General features: G+C 39.2%; 1 protein-coding gene and 1 pseudogene across 3 annotated transcripts in view; one reads left to right on the forward strand and one right to left on the reverse strand.

The window, feature by feature from the left end:
• Positions 1–311: 311 nt before the first annotated feature.
• HRASLS5 (HRAS like suppressor family member 5) overlaps positions 312–17,974 on the forward strand; it is a 29,990-nt gene continuing 12,327 nt past the window's right edge. For 2 of the 3 annotated variants that reach the window (XM_025356896.1, XM_025356898.1), the window contains exons 1-3: positions 312–633; positions 1,151–1,271; positions 2,603–2,708. In XM_025356896.1, the coding sequence (XP_025212681.1) occupies positions 486–633; positions 1,151–1,271; positions 2,603–2,708 (375 nt within the window). In that variant the 5' untranslated portion in view covers positions 312–485. The remainder of the gene's footprint in view (positions 634–1,150; positions 1,272–2,602; positions 2,709–17,974) is intronic. The other variant, XM_025356897.1, reaches the window with a different exon arrangement.
• Positions 3,713–3,761, reverse strand: LOC112607460 (annotated as a pseudogene).

The following is a 17,974-nucleotide window of genomic DNA, read 5'->3' on the forward strand; positions in this document are numbered from 1 at the left end:
CTATATTTTTTTAAAACAAAATAACTGAATTGTTCAAGATTTTAACTCCTGATGGTGCCTCCCAAGGCTGCCTAATCTGGTCTCCATTTACCCCTCCATGTCACGCCTCTGTTCCAAACCGCTGAGCTTCTCCAGCCAGTTTAGGCACCACCTCTGAGCCTTTGCTGTTTCCATGACCTTCCCCGAAACGAATAACTCCTTCGCCCCCCTCCCGCTAAAAGACCCACAGATTCCCGGGCCTCTAAGCGCCCCATTTTGCCCCACTCTGTCCTCGGACGCGCTCACTGTGCCCGCGCCACTGTCGCCGCCCCGCGCGCCTCTGCCGTTTGCCGCCCGCGGCGCTTTCCCCTCCGCGGTTCCTCCCCGAGCCGCCCCCAGCGCCCACGATTCCGCGGCTCCGCCGACCAGGGGCCGCGCAGACCGGGAACTCGCCAGGCGCGTAGTCCCTTGCGAGGCCTGGGGGCCGGCGAGGCAGCAGAGGCGGGATGGGCCTGAGCCCGGGCGCCCGGGGGAAGTACGCGCCCCGCCTCCCTAGGATTCCCCCACCCCGCCCCAAACCCGCCTCGCGAACCGCCGGTACCGGGCGCAAGGACCAGCAGCCTGCGCCCAGACGTTCAACTGTGCCCCACTCAGGTCAGCCCCGAGAATAGGGGCCCTTTCTGCAATTGTCCTTCAGGTCCCAGCGGGCCGTTACCCTCAAAGCTCCTTTTCTTAGACATTTGGTGATTGTGTTGTCTGTTAGCCATCATGAGCGAACGTTTCAGAACGACCGCTTGTTATAAAGCTAATCGAAGCGAGCCAGGCAGCCACTCCCTCCTTCCTGCCGTATTTTGTATGGAGGTGAGGCAGTGGTGGCAGCTCCGGAGGGTGGCGTTAAGACCGGCTCTCGCTCTGCAGAGGTTCCTCCCATCTGGCTTAGGACAGAGGCGAGGCGCCCTTCTTCATGCTCTCCCCGATTCCGTCCCCAGGAATTCCGAAGTCTCTCTTTGGCAGAGGAACTGAACCCGCTCCAGCACCTAGTTCCACAACCCTCTCCATTCATCCCAAGGTTTCCTGAGGCCTAACCAGGAGCCGGGCACGATGCTGGACTTGAGCTCTGAGCCCACTCTCCGTAGCGGCCAAGGTGCTTGCTCGAACTCTCCTTTCACAGGTCTAAATAGCATTTCTCCCCTTGAATTAGAAGAATCCGTGGGATCGGCAGCGTTGGTCCAGCTCCCAGCCAAGCAGCCTAGGCCGGGCACATTAGAACAGGGCAGAAGCATCCAGCAAGGGTAAGAAGATTGTAAGGATGAGGTCTTTGGGTGGAAGAAGTCCTTTGAAGAACTGACTTGGAATGCAGTTCTGTAAAGCAAACCCAGAGGTGGTTTTCGTGTGAACCAGCCAGCTGCTACCCAGCAAGGGAAAGGCTGGTGTGATCCTGGGTGATAACAGATTGTACTGGGCTTGGGACCTGTCGGCCACAGGCACGCCTTGCAGCTGTTTCTAGCCACAAGGCCATTCTCTAGACCTCAGAGAAATGAATGGCTTTAGCAGGAGGCTTACAATATTGTCCTTGGTCTCACTAATCAATGAGCAATGAGTCAGCCTTTGGCAGATTTCCTGAATTCACTTTCATTAACAACATGATGATTGCTGCTTTAAAAAATTCCGAGGGCCTGAAATTTTGGAGAGGAGCTATACTGAAAATGAGGGATGTCCCATCTGCCCCATACACTATTTTTTTTCTGGAGAAGAGTTTAAAGCATGGGAAAAGGTAAAGAAAAAGCCATTTCTGAGTTGGTGGTATACCAGATGTTTATATGTGCTGTCTCTTTTCCCCCTCATGACACCTTTGTGAGACATATTTTCATCTCTATTTTAAAGATAATCAAGCTGAGGGTCAGACATTAATTTACTAGCTCAAGGTGGGACAGCAATCATGAGAGCTAGGATTCAAACCTAGATCTTTTGGCTTTGAAGTATTTTACTCTACTGTATTTTACTCTACTTTACCTTCATTTAATATGCTTAAAAGCCTATTCTTGCCTTTTGTTTCTGTCCCCTCCTGTAACATTTTGTTTCAAGGGAGAAATATACTGATTTCATTCATATTACTTGCAGTTACAGTGTTGTGGCTTGTCAAGCTTTCTTAGAAATCTGGAGCTAATTATTGGAAGAAGGAGCTCTAGAGTTCAAGGGGTTTGCCTCTGGGCAGTAGGGCTGGGATGAGAAGGGAAAGAAGGAAGGCTCCTTGCATTTCATTATAAATTCTTATGTACTGGTTCCTTAAAAACAACAACAACAACAACCATAACCATGTGCAAGTATCACTTTGACAAACATTAAAAAGAGATTATTAGCAAATTAAAACATTATAAACCCCCCCAAACTGCTTCTTGCTATCATTAGCATTTAAACAATTGTCAGAAAACCGGCCAACAGCAGTTCTTCTGGGCTCACAGAAACAAGTTCTAATGGGTTCACAGACACAAGCTTGGGGGGAAACGTTCCCTACAATCTCCAAACCGAAAGGCATCTTAAAAATCACAAATCTGTAATACAGATTTTCTAATAATTGTGAAATAGTGATATTTGTTAACTATGTGATTACAAAATCATTCAGGGAGAAGCCTGTAGTTAGCTTGGAGACCACACTCAGCCAGAAAGCAGACTGGAGTTCAATTCCCAAGCCTGAGAATAAAGGCAAGTTAATAAAGCAAGCAGCTGAGGTAGGTATAACAAGAATTCTCAAAGTGACTATCTTTAACCTCCTGGCAACTTCTCTACATATTGTATTTTACTTTGTTTCCAGGGGTGTCCAATCTTTTGGCTTCCCTGAGCCACATTGGAAGAAGAAGAAACATCTTGGGCCACACATGAAATAGACTAACACTGACGACAGCTGTTAAGCTTAAAACACACACACACACACACACACAACACAAATGTCATAATGTTTTAATAAAGTTTACGAATTTGTGTTGGGCCACATTCAAAGCTGTCCTGGGCTGTATGTGGCCTGTGGGCTGCAGGTTGGACAAGCTTGGTTTAGACGGTCTAATAAATGTCCTGATTTGGGATGTTAGTTATGCTTTGTTTTAAAGCAATTTTATTGAGATGTAATTGACATAAACTCCACATATCTAAAATATACAATTTGATACATTTGGCATATGTATATGGCAGGGAAGTGTACAATTTGATACATTTTGACATCTATATATATATGTCCTATGAAATCTTCACCACAATCAAGATAATGAATAATCTCTACCATTTACAAAAGTTTCTTTGTGCCTTTTGTAATCCCTCTCTCTTCCCACACCACTCCTATCCCCAGGCAACAACTGATATGCTTTTTGTCACCATAGATTTGTTTGCATTTTGAGAGATTTATATGGAATCATATTGTATGTGCACTTTGTCTCCTTCAGGTAACTATTTTGAATGACATCCATGTTGTTGCTTTTTATCAACAGTTCATTCCTTTTTATTACTGAGCAGTATTTCATTGCATGGATATGCCACTCTTGTTTATCTCTTCATCTGTTGATTGAGCATTTGAGTTGTTTCTCGTTTTTGACTATCACAATCTGCTTGGACATTTATGTACAAGTCTTTGTGCAGACTGTGTATTTTTTCCTCTTGGGTGAATATGTAGGAATGAAATGGCTAGGTCATATAGTAGATGTATATTTAACTTACTGTTTTCCTTACTTTTTTTTTTCTTTTTTGGGGCTCTCCAAGCCCGCTAGACAAATTCTAAAAGACCTCTAACCTTAACTTACTGTTTTCCACAGTGGTTGTATCATTTTACCTGTCTACCAGCAGTATATAAGAGTTCCAGTTCATCAGCATTTGGCATGGTGAAAATCTTCTAAATTTGAGCTATTTTAATAGATGTGTTGGTATCTCATTGTGGTTTTCATTTGCATTTTCCTAATGACTAATAATGTTAAACATCTTTTCATGTGTATATTTGCCATCCATATATATAATCTTTGGTGAAGTGTTCAAATCTTTTGCCCATTTTTTCCTATTGGTTTGTATGTTTTGAGAGTTCTCCAGAAGTTCTCTATACAAGTACGTCATCAGATAAATACTTTATGATATTTTCTCTCCATCTGTAGCTTGTCTCTTCAGAACAGGTTCTTGAATTTTGATGAAGTCCAATGTATCAGTTTTTCCTTTTATAAAAAGGAAATGCAATGAAATGCTGCTCAGTAATAAACAGGAATGAACTATTGATAAAAAGCAACAACATTGATGTCACTCAAAATAGTTATAAGAAGGAGACAAAGAAGTGGACATACAATATGATTTCATATAAATCTCTATTTATGAATAGTGCCTTTCATGTCGTATCTAAGAAACCTTTGCCTAGGTCACAAAGATTTTCTCATGTTTTCTTTTAGATATTTTATAGTTTTATTTTTTACATTTACATATTTGATACATCTTTATTTGTACTTTTATTTCAATAGTTTTGGGGGAACAGGTGGTGTTTGGTTGCATGGAAAAGTTCTTTAGTGGTGATTTCTGAGATTTTAGTGCATCCATCACCTGAGCAGTGTACACTGTACTCAGTGCGTGGTCTTTTATCCCTCACCCCACTCCTACCCTTCCCTTCCGAGTCCCTAAAGTCAATTACATCATTCTTATGCCTTTGTGCCCTCATAGCTTAGCCCCCACTTATAAGTGAGAACATATGATTTTTTGGTTTTCCATTCCTGAGTTACTTCACTTAGAATAATGGTCTCCAGTTCTATCCAGGTTGCTGTGAATGCCATTGTTTCATTCCTTTTTATGGCTGAGTAGTATTCCATGGTGTGTGTGTGTGTGTGTGTGTGTGTGTGTATACATACCACATTTTCTTTGTCCACTCATTTGTTGATGGTCATTTAGGCTGGTTCCATATTTTTGCAGTTGTGAATTGTGCTGCTATACACATGGATGTGCAAGTGTCTTTTTCATACAATGACTTCTTTTCCTCTGGTTAGATACCCCAGTAGTGGGATCAAATTGTTGTTCTACTTTTAGTTCTTTAAGGAGTCTTCATAGTGTTTTCCATAGTGATTGTACCAGTTTACATCCCCACCAGCAGTGTAAGTGTTCCTCCACATCTATGCCAACACATATTATTTTTTGATTTTTAAGTTATGGCCAGTCTTGCAGGAGTTTTTTTTTTTGTTTTTTTGTTTTTTTTTTTGAGACGGAGTCTCGCTCTGTAGCCCAGGCTGGAGTGCAGTGGCCGGATCTCAGCTCACTGCAAGCTCCGCCTCCCGGGTTCACGCCATTCTCCGGCCTCAGCCTCCCGAGTAGCTGGGACTACAGGCGCCTGCCACCTCGCCCGGCTAGTTTTTTGTATTTCTTAGTAGAGACGGGGTTTCACCGTGTTAGCCAGGATGGTCTCGATCTCCTGACCTCGTGATCCGCCCCTCTCAGCCTCCCAAAGTGCTGGGATTACAGGCTTGAGCCACCGCGCCCGGCCAGTCTTGCAGGAGTAAGGTGGTATTATTGCATTGTGGTTTTGATTTACATTTCTCTGATAATTAGTGATGTTGAGCAGTTTTTAAAATATGTTTGTTGGCCATTTATATATCTTCTTTTGAGAATTGCCTGTTCATGTCCTTTGCCCACTTTTTGATGGGATTGTTTGTTTTTTTCCTTGCTGATTTGCTTGAGTTCCTTGCAGATTCTGGATATTAGTCCTTTGTTGGATGCATAGTTTGTGAATATTCTCTCACACTCTGTGGGTTGTCCGTTTACTCAGCTGATTGTTCTTTTGCTGTGCAGAAGCTTTTTGGTTTAATTAGGTCCCATCTATTTATATTTGTTTCCATTACATTTGCTTTTGGGTTCTTGATTATGAATTCTTTTTCTATGCCAATGTCTAGAAGGGTTTTTCTGATGTTATCTTCTAGAATTTTTATGGTTTCATATCTTAGATTTAAATCTCTGATCCATCTTGAGTTGAATTTTATAGAAGGTGAGAGTTGAGGATCCAGCTTTATTCTTCTACATGTGGCTTGCCAATTATGTCCTTTTCTACTTTATGTTTTTGTTTACTTTGTTGAAAACAGTTGGCTGTATTTTGCTTTATTTCTGGTTTCCATATTCTGTTACATTGGTCTACATGCCTGTTTTTATACCAGTACCATGCTGTTTTGGTAACTATAGCCTTGCAGTATAGTTCAAAGTCAGGTAATGTGATGCCTCAAGATTTGTTCTTTTTGCTTAGTCTTGCTTTGGCTATGTGGGCTCTTTTTTGGTTCCATACTAATTTTAGGGTTGTTTTATTCTAGTTCTGTGAATAGGTATTTTGATGGGAATTACACTAAATTTGTAGATTGCTTTTGGCAGTGTGGTCATTTTCACGATATTGATTCTACCCATCCATGAGCGTGAGATGTATTTCCATTTGTTTGTGTCATCTGTGATATCTTTCAGCAGTGTTTTGTTTTCCTTGTAGAGATCTTTCATGTCTTTGGTTAGGTATATTACTAAGTATTTTATTTTATTTTTTTACAGCTGTTGTAGAAGGGGTTGAGTTCTTGATTTGATTCTCAACTTAGTCATTGTTGGTGTACAGCAGGGCTACTGGATTTGTGTACAATAATTTTGTATCCTGAAACTTTGCTAAATTGATTTACCAGTTCTAGGACTTTTTGGATTAGGCTTTAGGGTTTTCTAGGTATATGATCATACCAGCAAACAGCAACAGTTTGACTTCCTTTTTACTGATTTGGATGCCCTTTATTTCTTTCTCTTGTCTGATTGTGCTGGCTAGGACTTCCAGTACTATATCGAATAAATGTGGTGAAAGTGGGCATCCTTGTCTTGTTCTAATTATCAGGGGGAATGCTTTCAACTTTTCCCCAATCAGTATAATGTTGGCTGTGGGTTTGTCATAGATGTCTTTCATTGCCTTGAGGTATGTCCCTTTTATGCTGATTTTGTTGAGGTTTTTAATCATAAAGGGATGCTGGATCTTGCCAATGCTATTTCTGTGGCTATTGAGATGATTATGTGATTTTTGTTTTTAATGCTGTTTGTGTGATGTATCACATTTATTGACTTGTATATATTAAACCATCCCTGCATCCCTGCTATAAAACCCACTTGATCATGGTGGATTATCTTTTTGATATGCTTTTGATTCAGTTAACTAGTATTTTCTTGAGGATTTTTGCATCCGTGTTCATCAGGGATATTGGTCTGTAGTTTTCTTTTTTTGTTATGTCCTTTCCTGGTTTTGGTATTAAGGTGATGCTGGCTTCATAAAACGATTTAAGGAGCATTCCCCCTTTCTCTGTCTTTTGGAATAGTTTCAGTAAGATTGGTATCAATGCTTTGAAAGCCTGATAGAATTCAACTGTGAATCTGTCTGTCTGGTCTGGTTAATTTTTAAAAATTACTGTTTCAATCTTGCTGCTTGTTATCATCTGTTCAGAGTTTCTGTTTCTTCCTGATTTAATATAGGAGGATTGCATATTTCCAGGAATTTATCCATCTCCTCTAGATTTTCTAGTTTGTGTGTGTGAATGATCTTTTGTATTTCTGTGGTATCAGTTTTAATATCTCGCATGTCTTTTCTAATTGAATTTATTTGGATTTCTTCTCTTTTCTTGGTTAATCTCACTAATGGTCTATCAATTTTGTTTATTTTTTCAAAGAACCAGCTTTTTGTTTCATTTATCTTTTGTGTGTGTGTGTGTGTGTGTGTGTGTGTGTGTGTGTGTGTTTGTTTTTTGGTTTTTTTTTTGGCTTCAATTTCATTTAGTTCTGCTCTGATCTTGGTTATTTCTTTTCCTCTGCTGATTTAGGTTTAGTTTATTCTTGTTTCTCTCGTTCCTTGTGGTGTAACCTTAGAGGGTTTTTTTGTTTTTTTGTTTTGATGTAGGCATTTAATGCTATGAACTTTCCTCTTAGCACCACTTTTGCTGTGTCACTGAGCTTTTGATAAGTTGTGTCACTATTATTGTTCAGTTCAAATAATTTTTAAATTTCCATCTTGATTTCATTGTTGACCAAATATCATTGAGGAGTAGATGACTTAATTTCCATGTATTTCTATAGTTTTGAGGGTTCCTTTCAGAGTTAATTTCTAATTTTATTCCACTGTGGTCTGAGAGGGTACTTGATATATTTTTGATTTTCTTAAATTTATTGAAACTTGTTTTGTGGCCTATCAAATGGTCTATCTTGGAGAATGTTCCATGTGCTGATGAAAAGAATGTATATTTTGCAGTTGTTGGGTGGAATGTTCTGTAAATATCTGTTAAGTTTATTTGCTCTGGGTATAGTTTAAGTCCATTGTTTCTGTGTTGACATTCTGTCTTGATGACCTGTCTAGTGCTGTCAGTGGAGTACTGAAGTCCCCCGCTATTACTGTGTTGCCATCTATCTCATTTCTTAGGTGTAGTAATAATTTGTATACATTTGGGAGCTCTTGTGTTAGGTGCATATATTTAGGATTGTGATATTTTCCTGCTGGACTGATCTTTTTATTATGACATAATGTCCCTCTTGATCTTTTTAAACTGTTGTTGTTTTAAGGTCTGTTTTGTCTTATATAAGAATAGTTACTCTAGCTCACTTTTGGTTTCCATTTGCTTGGAATATCTTTTTCCACCCCTTTTATGTGAGTCCTTATGCATTAGGTGAGTCTCTTAGAGATAGCAGATACTTGCTTGGTGGATTTTAATCCATTCTGCCATTCTGTATCCTTTCAGTGAAACATTTAGGCCATTTACAGTCAATGTTAGTATTGAGATGTGAGGTGCTGTTTTACTCATTGTGCTAGTTGTTGCCTGAATATCTTTTTAAAAAAATTTGTGTTATTGTTTTACAGGCTGTGTGAGATTTAAGGAGGTTCTATTTTGGTGTATTTTGAAGGTTTCTTTCAAGATTTAGAACTCCTTTTATCATTTCTTGTAGTGCTGGCTTAGTTGTGGTGAATTCTGTCAGCATTTGTTTGTCTGAAAAAGACTTTATTTCTCCTTCACTTATGAAGCTTAGTTTTGCTGGATACACAGTTCTTGGCTGATCATTGTTTTGTTTGAAATGGCTAAAGATAGAACCCCAATCCCTTCTGTCTTGTAGGGTTTCTGCTGAGAAATCTGCTGTTAATCTGTTAGGGTTTCCTTTCTAGGTTACCTGATGCTTTTGCCTCACAGCTCATAAGATTCTTTCCTTTGTCTTGATTTTAGATAACGTGATGACTATGTGCCTGGATGATGATCTTTTTGTGATGAATTTCCCAGGTGTTGAGTTTCCTGTATTTGGATGTCTAGATCTGTGGTAAGGCCAGGGAAGTTTTTCTCAATTATTCCCTCAAATGTGTTTTCCAAACTTTTAGATTCCTCTTCTTCCTTAGGAACACCAATTATTTTTAGTTTTGGTCATTTAAGATAATCCCAAATTTCTAGGAGGCTTTGTTCATATTTTTGATTTTTTTTTCTTTGTCTTTGTCAGATAGGAGGCCTTACAAAAGAGGAGTTTCTCTAAGTGGGTGCCTGTTTCTGGGAGAAGGGCCAGAGCTGGGTTGCCAGCCTGTGCAGACGTACAGGGAGCTTTGAAATGACCATTTATTCCAAAGGGACAAACAGAATTCAGAAGGTTGATTATTATTAGTATTATTTTTGAGATGGAGTCTTGCTCTGTCACCCAGGCTGGAGTGCAATGACACACTCTTGGCTCACTGCCACCTCCATCTCCCAGGTTCAAGTGATTCTCCTGCTTCAGCCTCCCCAGTTGCTGGGATTACAGGCATGTGCCACCATGTCTCGCTAATTTTTGTATTTTTAGTAGAGGAGGGGTTTTGCCATATCGGCCAGGCTGGTCTTGAATGCCTGACCTCAGGTGACCCACCTGCTTCGGCGTCCCACAGTGCTGGGATTATAGGCATGAGCCACCACACCCAGCCCAGAAGGTTGATTACTAAGCTATTCAAGGAGATACCAGAGAAAGGTGAAAACCAGCTTAAAGAAAACTTTAAAGATAATACAGGATATGGATGAAAAATGCTCCAGAAAAAGTAGATATTATAAATAAAAAATAATCACAACTTATGGAAATGAAAGACACACTTAGAGATATACAAAATGCGTAGGAAATAGAACTGAACAAGTATGAATAAAAGAAAGAGCTTGAAGACAAGGCTTTTGAATTAACCCAATCACACGAAGACAAATGGCAGCAAAATCTTCACCTGGAATTGAAGGTGGCAGCATCAGCTGGGATTGGAGGCAGCTCTGGAACATACCGACAGCTACACTGTGGCTCATGAAGTTAGCAGAACTTCATCAAATGCTGGAGAGATGTTAAAGAAAAAGGGAAGGATGGGACTGTAGAAAAGCCCCCAGTATAACTGCAACCTTGGCTACACCTTAAACTCACCAGAGGAGCTTTTAAAACTCTGGCACCTAGGCTGTACTCCAGACAGATCTGAACTTTTTAAAGCTCCACAGGCAATTTCAATTTGTAACCAAGGCTGAGAATCAATATTCAATATAATCGATTTACAGTGGGAGGAAATTTAACAAGAGAGTGGATAACTGTTAAGTCTCTGTGAATCCCATTTAGTTTTATACCTTACTACCCCATCCAGTGGCAAAATTGCAGATGAGCGAGTATTAAAATGCAAAAGAAAGTATCTAAAATTCCAAAATTCCCTCCTCTTTCCTTCTCCAATCCCTGAGCCTTCTGTTTTTTGTGCCACAAAGCTCGTTCGACATCCTTGATGAACAGAACTTGGGTTTTGTGAGCTTTCTTCTGGCTTAGACTGGCCTCACAATGAATTGGGCTATCTTCTTGCTGTCAGTTTTCCAGGAAACAACAACAAGGATTTAATTGACTGCTTGTTTGTTGTCATTGGAAATGACCTAGTCATGTTGGGTGGGAAGTAACTGGTTATTTGGTTGGTGGGGAAGTGTGTCCAAGGTGGAGGGATGGCCAAGAACAGACTGCATGTTCCTACGAAGAACAGACGTGACTGTCCAGCTGGCTTGGCCGACTCTGCGAGCCCTGCCCTCCACTACATACCGTGGATGGTGGGTGAAAGGCATTGGTTAGGACTCTAAGGTATTGGGGTCTGTGCTCAGGTAGAGTGAGATGGAGTCAGGGGTTGGTTCAAGAGTAACATAACGTGTCAACTGGCTTTCCCTCTGGACTGACTCAGGAAAACCTGTCCCATAATCTTACTGTTACTGCCATTCCTTTCACCCTGATCAATGCCAGAAATAATAGCCTGAGTTGGATTGATTTGAGCTCTGGCACCTGTTCTTCACTTCTTGTTCATCTTTCGTCCATGGGCCTTTCTGTTTTTCTTCCCGACCAGTGTCAGGACTTAGATAGTAATGGTCCTTACGTTACTGTAACAGTGAGGATGGGCCTATGGGCTTTCCTGTCATGTGTGTATAATAGCAGAAATGACCTCAGCTTGACACATATGTTCATATAAAGAAATTAGGTTAAATAACTTCTCTTCCTCTCTCATTTACCTATGTCTGAAAGGAAAAAATAATCAGACAATCTATGAATCAAAAATCTGTATATACCTAAATTATCAATTAAAGGCAATTTAACTGTTTACCTGCATCTGCACATGCAAATGTTGAACCTGACTTGATTTTTTAAAATGAGCATCAAAATATTTAAACTTCAGACTTTCTTATGAACATTTTAAAACATTGTTCTCTGATCCCTTTGCCATTTATGAAGACAGAGGCATCTGCTTCAAGCAATATATTCTTATTGCTATCTGAATCACAAAGAAAATACTATTTGCTATTGTTCCTTTTTAGTCTTCTCCAAAGGATGAGAAAGATCTCTCCTCCACTTTCCCTTTCTTCACTTACTCTCTTGGCTGCTTTCTGCTCCTCTGTATCCGTCTACATCACTCACATGCTGTCTTCCCAACTCTTAGCTCTCAACCTCTTCTGTATACTACCAGCTTCCGGGTTTTATGGTGGGGGATATCCCTATTGCTCTCCCTGGGCTTATGGCAAAAGAAAATGAAGTCCAGTTTGAAGTCTCCTGCAATATCATGCTGCTTTCTGGGTGAGAAGCCTGGTTTGGGGCGCCCTCTAGTGGATATATGGCTGCCATTACATTTTCCCTTTGAGTAAGGCAGAAGAAAGAGTTGGTTTGTTGGCAGGGGCAAAGGGGTGGTTCTGGTCCTAGCTCGACCATGGACTTGCTGTGGGACTTTAGACAAAGCACTTCCTCTCTCTTGGCCTCAGTTCCTTCCATGAAATATTGTAGTGTATACTGTTTGCTTTGTGCCCACAACAACTCATTCCTGCAAGTGGGCAGGACTTGGGGAATGGCTGAGTGCAGATCTCAGCAAATCCTCTTTTCCCAAAACAATTATAAAGCTAGACAAAATTGCCAAAGACAGTTATTTAAAGACTGGAAATTTGACCAAAGGCATACAACAAATTGAGAAGGGTTAATTTAAGAAAGTCCATCCGTGGCCGGGTGTGGGCTCACGCCTGTAATCCTAGCACTTTGGGAGGCCGAGGCGGGCAGGTCAGGAGATTGAGACCATCCTGGCTAACACGGTAAAACCCCATCTCTACTAAAAATACAAAAAAATTAGCAGAGTGTGGTGGCGCGAGCCTGTAATCCCAGCTACTCGGGTGGCTGAGGCAGGAGAATCCCTTGAAACCAGAGAGGTGGAGGTTGTAGTGAGCTGAGATCACGCCACTGCACTCCAGCCTGGGTAACAGAGCAAGACTCTGCCTAAAAAAAAAAAAAAAAAAAAAAAGTATACTGGTTCTCAGAATTTCAGAAAGAACAGTGGAAGTCTGTAGAGTTTTAGCATTGCCCCCTTACCTCCAGCTGTGTGGTTGTGGTAAGGAAGTTCTTTCCAGGTGGCCGGGGCTTGTGGGAGGGAATGGCAGTGGCAGCAGAAGGTGGTTGACTTTACTTCCATGCCCAGGGATGTTGAAAACAATAGTTATCTCAGTGACAAACAATCATGGAAGACCAAAATTGCAGCTAGCTTGAGGTTGCAGTACTGGTTAGGACAAGCAATAAGCCAACAGGCCAGCCAAAAATTTAACATGGAAATCCAGGTAATGATACAACTAAAGAGGGGTCTTGAAAAGCTACCACATGTATCTAGTGGTCTGAAAGGTATGCATAAGGCTGCATACACATTCACATTCAGGAGAGACTAAAGACTCATAAAAATCTGGAACTTTGAATGAATTCTCCAAGCCACACAGAGATCCACTGACAAAAGGTGAAGCTTTCCTGGCACAAGGTGTGACTCAACCTCTGGCCAGTCACTGGCTGACCATTAAGCTATGCTGATCTAAGCCAGGCTTAAAAACAAGAAACCAGGCGCTGTGGCTCACGCCTATAATCCCAACACTTTGGGAGGCTGAGGCAAGTGGATCACAAGGTCAGGAGTTCAAGACCAGCCTGGCCAACGTGGTGAAACCCTGTCTCTACTAAAATACAAAAATTAGTTGGGTGTGGTGGCGGGCACCTGTAATCCAAGCTACTCAGGAGGCTGAAGCAGGAGAATTGTTTGAACCTGGGAGGTGGAGGTTGCATTGAGCCAAGATCATGCCATTGCACTCTGGCCTAGGTGACAGCATGAGACTCTGTCTCAAAAATAAATAAATAAATAAATAAATAAAAGTAAATAAATAAATAAAAATAAACAAAATAAAAACAAGGGAAAAAAACCCCAAAACCTCTAAGCAGATATCTCAGTGGCTACATGCTGTGAGAGAAACAGACATCACAGAATCAGTCCAGGTAGGTCACTAAACAAACAACAAACAAACAAGCAAACAGCAACATCCATCAGCCCTGGTTGGGTGGGGAAGGAGATCAGAACCCACAGTTACTATATGTTACCTAGAATATCCAGTTTTTCAACAACAAATTATGAGACATGCAAAGAAACAGGATAGAGTGACTCCCACACACAAAAACAGTCAACAGAGACTCTTTCCTAGTGGGCCTACATGTTGAATGTAGCAAATACTTCTCAACAGCTATTATGAGTATGTTTAAAGAAGTAAATCAAGTTTGAAGAATTAAAGGAAAGTGGAATGACAATAACTGATCAAATATAGAATCTTAATAAAGAGGTAGAAATGATAAAGAAGCACCGAATGAAAATCCTGGGGTTGAAAAATGCAATGGCCAAAATAAAACATTCACTAGAGTGATTTAACAGCAAATTTGAGTTCCTAAAAAGGAAAAAGAATCAGCAAACTCAAAGCTGGATCAACAGCAACTATCTAATATGAAGAGTAGGAGGAAAAATAAAAATAAAAATGAACAGAGCCTCAGAGGCCAAGGAGACATCATTGAGCAAACCAGCAAATGTGTAATTGGAGTCCCAGAAAGAGAGAAGATAAAAAGGCAGAAAAAATACCTGTATGAAAGATACCTGAACACTTTCCAAATTTGATATAAAACATTTATCTATACACCCAAGAAGCTCTGTGAATATCTAGACATGTCATTGAAACAGATGAAAGCCAAACACGAAGACAGAATCTTGAAAACAACAAGAGAAGAAAAGACTTATTCTATACAAGAGTTGCACAATAAAAAACAATAGTCAACTTTTCATCAGAAGCAATGGAGGCCAGAAGGCAGTGGGATGATGTATTAAAAGTGCTGAAAGAAAAAAACCTGTTAACCAATAATTTTATATCCAGTAATATATCTTACAAAAATGAAGGTGAAATAAAGGTAGTCCTAGATGAATGAAGAATGAGAGAATTTTTGCCTAGCACACTTGCCTTAAAAGAAATAGCAAAGAAAATTCTTCCGGTGGAAAGAAAGTCACACCAGATAGCATTCTAAGCCACATGAAATACAAAGCACCAGTAAAGGTAATTATATAGGTGATTATATAGAAGAATATAAATATATATTTTATCATTTATGCTGACCAATTTGAAAGGTAATTGAATAAAACTAGTTATAAATCCTATTCTTGGTCTTATAACATGCAAATACATAATAAATATAATAGTAATAGCACAAAGGAGAGGGACTGATATGAAGCTATATTAGATCGATGACGCCAGACAGTATCTTAACAGGAAGAAATGGAGAGTGCCAGAAATGGTAAAGTGTAGTTAATATAAATGACCATAAGTATATTTTTTCCTTTTTCTCTTAACTAATTTAAAAGACAAAAGTTTATATAAAGCAATATTTGTAACACTGTCTTCGGTTTATAACATATATGGATGTAATATATCTGACAATAACATAAAGGAGGGAAGAAGCAATGGAGCTAATTTTAAGTTTCCGTATTTTACAGGAATTAAGTTAGTATTAATCTAAAATAGATAGCAATAAGTCAAGATGCATATTGGAATCTTTAGAGCAACCACAAGGAAACAATTAAAAATGTTATCCAAAAGTTAACAGAGGAATTAAAATGATCATTAGAAAATACGTATTTGATACAAAAAAGAAGGCAAAAGAGGAACAGAGGAACAAAAAAGACGTGAGGTACAGAAGACTGACAGCAGATTATAGTCATAAATCCAATTTTATTAATAGTAACATTAAATGTGAATGAATTAAACACACCGAAAAAAGGCAGAGATCATATGACTTAATAGAACAAGATCCAGTTAAATGCCATCCACAAGAGACACACTTTAGATCTAAAGTCACAAATAGGTTGATGTACACAGTGGCCATAGCAGGAGTGGTTGTACCAATATCAGACAAAATAGACTTTAAGAGAAGAGATATTCTTGAAAAAAGTGGGGTCATTCTATAATGACAAAAGGTTAATTCATCAGGAAGATATAACAATTATAAACATATACACATCCAACAAAATAATCCCAAAAAGTATGAAGCAAAAACTGATAGAAATAAAGGGATAAATTGGGAATTCAGAAATAATAGTTGGGAAACTTCAATACCCCACTCTCAGTAGTGGATAGAACAACTAGGCAGAAAATCAGTGAGCAGATAGAAGATGTAAACAGCTCACTGATGTGACTAACTGACATTCATAAAACATTTCACTCAACAACAGAATACATATTCTTCTCCAGCACACATGAATGTTTTCCAGGATAGACGTTCTTCTAGGCCATAAAGTAAGTCTCAGTAAATTTGAAGGGATTGAAATTCTGCAAAATATTTTATTTGATCGCATGAAATTAAATTAGAAATTAATAACAAAGTGATATTTTGGGAAATTCACAAATATTTGGAAATTAAACAACATACATCTAAATAATGTCAAAAAAGGAACAAGGAAGTTAGAAAATATTTTGAGCTGAGTGAAAATGAAAACAGAACTTATCAATTTTATGAGATGCAGCTGAAGCACTTAGAGGAAAATTTGTAGCTGCAAATGCCTATATTAGAAAGGAAAAAAATATCTCAAAATCAATAATCTAAGTTCCTACCTTAAGAAACTAGGGAAACAAAGCAAACTAAAACCAAAACAAGCAGAAGTAAGAAAATGATAACTACTAGAGTAGAAATCAATGAAATAGAAAACAGAAATCAATAAAACGAATGAAGCCAAAAGATAGTATTTTGGAAAGGCAAAATAGACAAACTTTTAGCTACACTAACCAAGAAAAAAAGAGAGAGCACTCAAATTGCCAAAATTGGGAATGTAAGAGGGGGCTCACTGTCAATCTTATAGACATAAAATGGAATACTGTGAAAAACTGTAAGCAAACAAATTAGACAACTGAGATGAATTGGGTAAGTCCTAGAAAGACACAAATTATAAAACTGGCCAAGAAAAACTAGAAAATCTAGATTGAATTAGTAAATAAAAATCTTTTCACAAAGAAAATCTCATGCCCAGATGGCTTTGCTCAAGAATTCTACCATGCATTTAAATAAGAAAAATTACCAATCTTTCACAAAACTCTTTCTGAAAATAGAGGAATGAAATGCTTCCCAACTCATTCTGTGAGGACAGTATTACCTTGATACCAAAGCCAAGATATCTCAAAAAAAGAAAACTATAAGACTAATATCTCTTATGAATATACATGTAAAAACCCTCAGAACAATGCTAGCAAGCTGAATCCAGCATGTATATAAAAAGGATTATACACAATGACTAAGATTTATCCCAGAAATGCAAGTTTGATGTAACACCCCAAAATCAGTTAATGTAATATACCAGGGCGGGGCGCTGTGGCGTATGCCTGTAATCCTCGCACTTTGGGAGGTGGAGGCAGGCAGATCACTTGAGGTCAGGAGTTTGAGACCAGCCTGGTCAACAAGGTGAAACAAACCAAAAAAATTACCCGGGAGTGGTGACACACGCCTGTAGTCCCAGCTACTCGGGAAGCTGAGGCACAAGAATCACTTGAACCCAGGAGGTGGAGGTTGCAGTGAGCCAAGATTATGCCACTTCACTCCAGCCTGGGCAACAGAGTGAGACTTCCTCTCAAAAAAAAAAAAAAAAAAAAAGTAACATATCATGTTAATAAAGGACAAAAATCATATGATCATATCAATACCTCTGGAAAAAGCATTTGACAAAATCTGCCATTCATGATAAAAAAACATTCTCTTGACCTCAATTAAAGGGAGTTTCCTCAACCTGAAAAAGGGCACCTATGAAAAATTTGTAACTAACATATTTAATGGTAAGAGACTAGATCTAGCAAGGCAACGATCCCCACTCTCATCACATGTATTCAATGTATGTAGAAAATCCTAAGGAATCAATCACATACAGGTGTACTTCAGACATATTGTGGGTTTGGTTCTAGACCATCACAATAAAACGAATATTGCAAGAAAGCGAGTCATAACATAAAAGTTATGCTTATATTATTCTGTAGCCTATTAAGTTTGCAATAGCATTACATGTAAAAAAGTACCTGCTTTAATTAAAAATACTTTATTGCTAAAAAAATGCTAGCAAAGTGAGCACTTGCCGTTTGAAGAAAGGCACCAATTGACTTATCTGACGCATGGTTGTCACAAACCTTTAACCTGTAAAAAATGA

The sequence above is a fragment of the Theropithecus gelada genome, chromosome 14, assembly GCF_003255815.1.
Source record: "Theropithecus gelada isolate Dixy chromosome 14, Tgel_1.0, whole genome shotgun sequence".
NCBI classification, from domain to species: domain Eukaryota; kingdom Metazoa; phylum Chordata; class Mammalia; order Primates; family Cercopithecidae; genus Theropithecus; species Theropithecus gelada.